An 8,654-nucleotide genomic window follows, 5' to 3' on the forward strand; every position below is an offset into this window, starting at 1 on the left:
GGTTAATGGCTTGCTGGAAAGCTGAGGAACGGCCAACGTGCGGGTGACGTTCAGAGAAAGAGAGGATGGGTGATGGATGAAGCCTGCCCCACAGCCTGGGGAGCCAACAGTCGGCGATGCACACGGGTGGCAGTGGGGTCCCCCATCATGCGTTCATGCTCTGGGCCCCGCAGTCCACCTTCTTTTTGGCAATTGGCACTTCCATTGGCAGAAGATAACCTTGGAGTTCAGGAATTTCCTAGACTTTTCCAAGGCAGCAATTTACCTTTTTCTGACAATTTACTATTCTGACAAGAGTATTACAGCAATTGCTAGCTGGAGTAGCATCTCCTCAGCTGAAAGTAGCAAAGACTTCTGCAAGATTTAGTCCGCTATTTATTCATTCATTTTCCCAATTTTAATACCCATCTTAAATATTGATCTTTTTTAATTTAAACTGCCTGGTTGTGACTGTGACCTATGTCATAAGATACTAAGATATGCAAACCATAAGACTCAGAGCATCAGTTGGCTATAGGGTTGAGAAGAATTTAGCCCAGTGCAGAACACTAAATATTTTAAATGGTATTTTGTTTGCATACAATACGAATTCTCTTAGTTCTAGGCATTCGGGTACCTAGCCACAGCTTGAAGGTCAATACCAAGACAGACCAGTCCTTGTTGTGGCCAGGCAGGACTTACATTTTTACCCAGTATCTGTTGGTAGCATATCAAATACCCAAAGCGCTGTTTTTTACAGCAAGTGACCTATGTCTCACACGCAATTAAGCCACTGGTTCAGCTACGTCAAAATAAATGAAAAGACATCGTCTATTTCACTCCACCTCCACTGGCAAAACTTATAAAAGCTTTTACGGCTTTTTGTCTTCCGAAGCCAGAAATTATTGGCTGCTGAAATAAAAAAGGACACTTCTGCTTTTTCCCTGAAATAATAAAGGACATTTCTGAACTTATATGTACATTCCTGAGGTTCACATTCCTCTTAAACAGGGAAGAGATACAAAACAGTAGAAGGGTGGAATGAGCAAATTCTGGACTGTCACCTGTTTAGGTAAGCATAAGGAAGTAGTAGCTCATGTAGTTTATTCATTTTGGCCTTTTCTCAAGAAACAGGCATTTTAAGGCATTTTCCTTTTGATAAAATGCACTTAACTGAAAGGCAGCTTTGTTTCTGTCAGGCCCATAACAGCAGTATAAATAGAAAGCATATCTAGTCAAATAGTCAAGTCTTCAACTACCTCTAGCTCAGAGCTACATCCATCATTATCAGAAGCTTATGCAAATGGCAGGTCCTACTTTTACCTTATGTAATGTAACCTTTAAAGAATAACAAAGATGCTTTCATTTTACAGAGCTTCTGGATAACTGCGATAAATAATTTTCACTGTGTGGATTATTTATTTAAAGATTATTCTAGAGCACTCCTTGTCACCTGCGAAGAAAAGCTCTTTGGTGCCAATACACATTCTCAAAATCAATGTAAATGGATACAGAAAATACCTATGGTGGTCTGCAGCCAGCTAATACATTCAAGCTTTGGTAGAGGTGGGGATTTTGATAGCCAAATGATTTTTTCAGGAAACTATTAAGATAACTCTTTCTACTCTCTTGCCCCAACTTCTTTATTTCATGGTAAGGAAAATAACAAAAGCAAGTAGTTCAAAGAACTGGAAGTGGCAGCAGCATTTTGTCAGGTTGCTAATTACAGTAAACATTGTTTTAAATTCTTAGCAGATTCGCCACTACTTCCCTTTAACCATGTAAGTGAACAGGTGTTGCACTGGATACTCATAACTGTTACTGAACAACTGTGCAGGACTTTTGTACAATGAGCACATCAACCTGGAGTTTTCAGGAAAAGACATCAAAGCAGTCAGAAGGCAACGAGATCTCAAAAGGTGAACAGAACAGTATCACTCCTTCAGTAAATCCAGCTGAGAGATCATGAAAGACAAACATACTCCAAGCCAAGGACAGTATTTAAAACCTACTTGAACGTCTATTTTATAAACAAAATGATGGGCGGGCAGTCCCCAAGAACAGTGGAATTAAACAGTTAGAACAATTAAGTAATGAACAATAATTGATCACTTTTATACAAAGTTTATTATGTCCAGAAGAATAAATCTAAAATACCATGTAGCAAACAGTAATTTTAATTCAGGAGTAGAAGGCAATTTATACCAGCTAGAACATTTATATAGCTGACAAATAAAAATACAGTGATAATTACCATCCCTGAGCAGCACTGCTTTTTAAATACCATAATAAACAAGTTACTCAAATGTACCTGTGTATGCACATGTAAAATAGTTAGAAATTGTTAAAAGATGAAGATAAGAAGATAAGCATCTCGCCTTTGAAAGATGAAATACAACTGGGTTTGGAAACCTCAAATATTACATTTAAACAAATCAAGCTGTTAACTTACTCCATAAGCTACTTAACAGTAGTGCTAAATCTATTTTATTTTGGTTTGACTGATCCTTTGTATTGCATACCAACAGCAACTTTTATTCCATAATGAAACAGTAGCAGCTAAAGACAATGTCTATTGTTTTCATTACTAAACATTTCATGCATTTTGTACTTGACAATGGTGTGAATTTGAAAGTCAGAATGAAAAACACAGTCTCCTCTAATGGTCCAGTCTTCAAGCACCAGTCACAAGGAGCAAATTTTAACAAGTTTCAATACCCAGCTTCTACATTCCCCTATCTTCCAAAAGGTGTGGGTGTGAAAGTATTTAACACAAGGATCTACATAAAATGGTTGAGCAATTAGACGGTGCCCAGGTTTCCAGAAGCTTAAGTACCTCAGCCAAGATGAATGGACAAGACAATGTTATTTTTGCAACTGTGTATGACTAACTGCATTTAAATTAATGTCAGTCTCTTTATTGCTGCAAATGGAAAGAATCTAGTATTAAGATCCCACAAGATTCAAATTTTCAAATGAAACAACCTGCTTTGAGCAAGAAGTTGGACTAGGTGATCTCTGGAGTCCCCAGAGATGAACTTTATAGGTTGCTTCCAACCCAAACTATTCTATGACTTATTACCCAGCTGTTTAAAAATGAAATATAAATAAAAGCTTTACAAAGCAGTGAGGAAATGCTTTATGTCGCTAAGCGAAGTAAAACGTATGTATCCTTCAATTATTTGACAGTTGCTTTTTCCCAGCCACTGGTTGACCCATGGTTATGTTCATTTGATTTATAAATCAGGTAGCATAATAATTATGGTATAAGTTAGAGCAAACAAGCAGTATCAGAAACAATAAAAGCATCAGTGTTACAAAAGTGACATCCACTTGGCAGAATAACAGTTGCTTGAGCCCTTCACATGAAGCTGAAAGAAAAAACAAATCCAACTTTAACAAAAATACTGTAATGCTGTATATATGCAAGTTTGTTCTAATCTGATATTGATTAGTTAACGATTTTGGACCACCAAGTAATAATTTGGTCCTAATTATTAGGCCAATAATTATTTGGCCTACTACAGAATTAACAAATTCTGTATAACAGAATTGACTCGGCTGTTCATATAGAAAACCAGAATGTTTTCAAAATGTTCAGCTGTTCAGGGTATCTGTAACTCACTTGTACTTCTTACTTTCTACATACAAACACAGAATGGTTGCTCTTGTCTGTTCATATCATCAGCTCTAACACACTGCAATGTGCCCTTTCCCCACATCCTTCCAGTGCTCAGACAGAATATAGCTAATGACATAACAAACAAAGATGATTTGAAGAAGTTTGCATCAGCAAGTGTGACTGAAGATCCCAAAATGCAGTAAAAATATTCTGAATTAAATACTGTATTTTTCAGAAGTCTGTAGGTATTGCCAGAATATAACTTAATTACCTCCTTAAAAAATCAGGCTTCTTGATATCTAGAAAATGGGAAAAATTGCAACACTAGTTTTAGTTTGCTTATGCAAACAAAATCTGTGTTTCACTGTCCCAGTCATTAAATATTTTTTGCCTACAGCTCTGACACTGTAAGAGAGAGGCTACACTCAAAATCCAGCACTGTCTCATTCTTCTTGCTGCATTCATAAAAATGCTGAGGAACTTCCTCACTGGAAAAGATTTATGATGGGAAGCAAAACTAAAGAGGCTTCCCACCACACCCTTGAGAAGTACAGCAAAGATGACCTGCTGAAAAGAATCACTTCCCTGGATGATGAAGACACCTGTGACACAGGGGACATCCCTTACCCCATATACTCGGCTGCCTTTGATGTCTTCCTTAAGCTTTTTCAGTTTCATTTGAATAGTATATTCCAACAAAAGATGCAAGAACCTGCTTCCAATGTAAGTTTTTCAAGTCAACAAAATACCCAGGTTTGCCTTTGAAAGGTTGTGGGGTGAAAGAACAAAGAACTTCTGATACCTGGCAGTTTTCCAGGTAACAGGTTGATCTGGACTGCTCATCACAGAAAATGAAAAGATAAGACAGTTACATGTCTTATCTTCAATAATAGCTTCTCCCCTTTACTATCAGGTCAAGCAACTCCGCTAAGAATTTTTCCCAGTCTGGGTAAAAGCTGCAGGTATTTGGCCTATATGCCTCCAAAACCACCCATTCTCACTAATCACTTCTTTTCACTGTCTAGGATAGAATCTTACAGAAGAAAAAAAAAGGGTATTCTTCCCCTTAGGATATTTGCATGTTATCCAGTTACTCTATGCCACAAAATGTCAACATTCTAGAAGTGTACCCAAAGTATAGAGAAGGAATTCTTAAACAGTTCTACAATCCTTAAATATCTAACAAAGCAGTTCATGCAAAAAGATACATATTTTTATGTGCTTAAACAATTATTTACCTGAAGGCCTTATCCCAGGAGTGACACAAGCATCACAACACCCATAAACTGAATGAAGAGCAACAAAGGTGTCATAAACGACCAGACAGGCCACAAGGCAACATTGAAACTATGGATAAAAGCAGTAAGGTTTTGGTAAGTTCAACAGTCATATTATGGAAATACCAGAAATACAAAGGAAACATGGCACCTGGAAAAATACTTGTTTCTTTATGAAAGCAAAACAAAAAGACCCCAGCATCTACTTACTAAATTGACAGTTGACTGCTTATTTACTGACAGCTCATCCTAAAACTTCAGCAGCTGCTGCATATTTTACTCTGAGCAAATCCAGTCAGTCCCACCAGGGGTAAAAATATCTTCTATTTTCAGAATCTCTGTATGGCCTGTATCAGCAATAGTATGGCCAGCAGGACTAGGGAAGCACATTATGCCCCCAACTCAGCACTGCTGAGTCTGCACCTCAAACACTGTGTTCAGTTCTGGGCCCCTCACTACAAGAGAGACATTGAGGTGCTGGAGGAGGTCTAGAGGAGGGCAACGAACCTCGTGAGGGCCTGGAGAACAAGTCTTATAAGGAGCAGCTGAGGGAACTGGGGTTGTTCAGTCTGGAGAAGAGAAGGTTCAGGGGGGACCTTACTGCTCTCTACAACTACCTGAAAGGATGGAGCGAGGAGGCAGTTAGTCTCTTCTCCCAAGTAACAAGTGATAGGACAAGATTAAATGGCCTCAAGCTGCAGCAGGGGAGGTTTAGGCTGGATATTAGGAAAAATTTCTTCACCAAAAGGGTAGTCAGGCATTACAACAGGCTGACATGGTTTAGTGGTGGACATGGCAGTCCTGCACTAACAGCTGGATTTGATCTGGAAGGTCTTTTCCAACCTAGTTGATTGTGTGGTTCTATATGAAGCACCTAAAAATGAACTACCCTTGTTTTCCCATGGGCATACATGGCAGCTGAGAAAAGCCTTAATTTGTACTTCCAGCCACACAAATTTAACTGAAAAGAAAGGGGGAAAGCCAACTTATTTTACAACTGGATTACAAAGATTATAGATTTGACTAATGCTAAACTATAGGGAACCTTTGTCTTCAGCCTTTTTTCTCAGCATTGAAACAAAAACTGACTGAAGTGATTCAGATATAACATCTTAACAAGAGAGAACCACCTTTCACGCAAAGTGCAATCAAATATACTGGCACACATGTATACAATTTTTTTCATTCATGTGTACATTTGCTCAATTCCGATTCCTATAATCTCATAAATAAAGTAGCTCTTACTAAAAGTACCATTCTCTGACAAGATATAAACCTTAAAACTCATATAACAATAGCCAGAAGTATACATTTCAGTATATGTTTACTATTTATGGATTGTCTGATAAGGAAGACCTTTGTATCAGAAACTGATCAGACATAATTTTTTCTCAGCTAAATACTCCTTTGTCTTAACATGCAAACCTTACAAATAGCTGTCAGAGGTAAGGAATTTACACTTACATAGGTAAGGACTACAGTCTTCCCCTAAATTTTCAAGACAGAAAATATCCAGTACATCTACAAGTACACTTCATATACAATTTCAACATTTGCAGCTCTTGCTCTCTAGATGAATGTTGAAAGTGGAAGAAATTATGCTATGTAGAACTGGTACTGTCACCAATACACTTAGGAGAATTGCAGAAATTACATTTGCTATAAAATGAACCCATTAACACAGACTTGCACAAGTTTAGCAGAAAGTTGTACAGTGTTCGAACTCACCAAATTGCTGCTGCAATAAAGGTAGCTGTTGTGATAGGTATCAGTGCTGGATACTGTGTATCATAGTCCTCAATGCCACAATACCACTCAAGATACAGTATGCAGTAAAAGGCAACAGATAAGCATGCAGCCAATAAACAACTGCCAGAGGCAAGCCACCAACTGTGGGGAGGAAAGCATATTAAAGCATGTTAAGCACAGGCACACTGCAGTTTGCACATTAATCTTCATTCTAGTCCAGCAACAGAACAGGCAATTATAGAGGTTGGCCTACAGTTCCTGTAGGTTTCTTCTTAAATTACTTTTACAAAATACGTTATGCCCTTCTAAAGCTGTGTAATACACATCACTGCGTTTAATATTCCAATGCAATGTTCCTGTCAATTATTATTTCCTCAAGTATTTTGGAAATACAATGAAACAGATCTTGTCAGTGATCTAACATACTACCACACCGAAAAAACTGTCAGTAATTAAATAAAATAGGCTCCACTGCAACTGTGCTTCTCACTACAAATCAGACTACTGATTTTGCAACAGAAACATTGCAGAAAGCTTAATAAGGTTTTGATTTTATGAACATTCAATTTAACAGACAAGAAGCATGAAGATTCTTCTTCAAGAAGAAAGGTGGAGACCCCATGACCTCCCTGAGCAACCTGTACCAGTGCTCACTCACAGTGAAAAGTGCTTCCCAATGTTCAGAGGGAACTTCCCATGTTTCAGTTTGTGCCCATGGCCTCTGGTCCTGTCACTGGGAACCACTGGCTTTGTCTTCTATGCATCCTCCCATACTTATACGCATGCTAAAATCCCCCTGCGCCTTCTCTTCTCCAGCTCTCTCTATTCCTGTGGTACCTCTTGCTCATCCAAGATTTAAACCAGTGTTCAGATTTAACAAACTGAGTAGGGCTGTAAGATGAAAACACAACTTCCTTTGTTAGAAAAAGTACCTTACCTATCTGCTTGAATAGTTTCTTTAACGGTTTTAAAAAAATCAAAGTAGTATGTCACAGCAATTGATGCCAAAATCCAGAATGCAGAATGAATATTCAGTCTGGCGAGAGGCTGCTTCTTCTTCTCTACAGCTGTAGACTCTTCTGCAAATAAGAGCATAATTACAGCACTAAAGCCAGTCATTAAATGGAGTAGGATTATAGTTACGTAAAACACAATGCTTTATCCTTTTAATTCATTTATCTTTGGAGATTATTATACTTGTTATAATACATTTTGTATTACAGAGAAAGTATTCTAAAAAGCTCTGAATATTTCCTGAAATAAAAGACTGAGCAAGGTACCTTTTGGTAAAATGATAAAGCAGTAACAACCAGCACATCCTGTGTCTGTTGCACCCTTTTAGGAAATTAACAGCTGACTAGATTTTTAAGGGTTGTTTAACTGAAAATCTTACGGTGTTATTAAAGCATTTTTATTAATCTATCATATAGAAAATCAGGTATTTCCAACTGATGTTAATGTTACTGACTTATTTCTATCATTTTTTGTTAATTTTCATATTTGCAAACCAATTTCAGGCAAAAATCATTTCCTTGTGCTCAACTGCACTTCCCTCACAAGAGATGTTCAACTTCATTTCAGGAGCTAGCTTGATTCATGCTGCATACCTGGAGCACATGAACTACAACTATCATGCAGAAACGTACCTTTTTTTCCCTCATTGATTTAGAGAAAGCAAGACAACAGAGCGATCATATTTTTGTGCATGACAGCAACCAACTAACACACTCAGTATTTATATGCAGTGTCAAAAGAGGCGTCAAAGGCGCCTTTGATGTTTCCTACTTTGAACTTTACCACTAGAAGTTACTGGCGGGGCAGCCCGTGTGCCCCAGCAGTGCAATGTATGCTGTCTCCTCCACATGCACCATCACCAGCCGAGCGCACTGACAGCTCTGCCGGAGCCTACAGGCGGGTTTATAGCTCGTTCGTCCTCATCTCCTGCAGCTCAGGTCTGGAGCATTTAAGCACTTCACCCCATCAAGAAATCCGCGGTTGCAGGTCCCCGACACGACTCACGTCTCGCT

General features: G+C 38.3%; 1 protein-coding gene across 1 annotated transcript; it reads right to left on the reverse strand.

Moving 5' to 3' along the window:
- Positions 1-4,848: 4,848 nt before the first annotated feature.
- On the reverse strand, positions 4,849-7,746 carry TMEM128 (transmembrane protein 128). The gene is made up of 3 exons (XM_010009392.1): positions 7,565-7,746; positions 6,607-6,768; positions 4,849-4,948 (listed from the first exon to the last, which is right to left on the reverse strand). The coding sequence occupies exons 1-3, from the start codon at positions 7,744-7,746 to the stop codon at positions 4,849-4,851; spliced, it is 444 nt and encodes a 147-aa protein (XP_010007694.1).
- Between the last annotated feature and the right edge of the window lie 908 nt (positions 7,747-8,654).

This window comes from Nestor notabilis, unplaced genomic scaffold (genome assembly GCF_000696875.1).
Source record: "Nestor notabilis isolate BGI_N333 unplaced genomic scaffold, ASM69687v1 scaffold5562, whole genome shotgun sequence".
NCBI lineage: Eukaryota > Metazoa > Chordata > Aves > Psittaciformes > Psittacidae > Nestor > Nestor notabilis.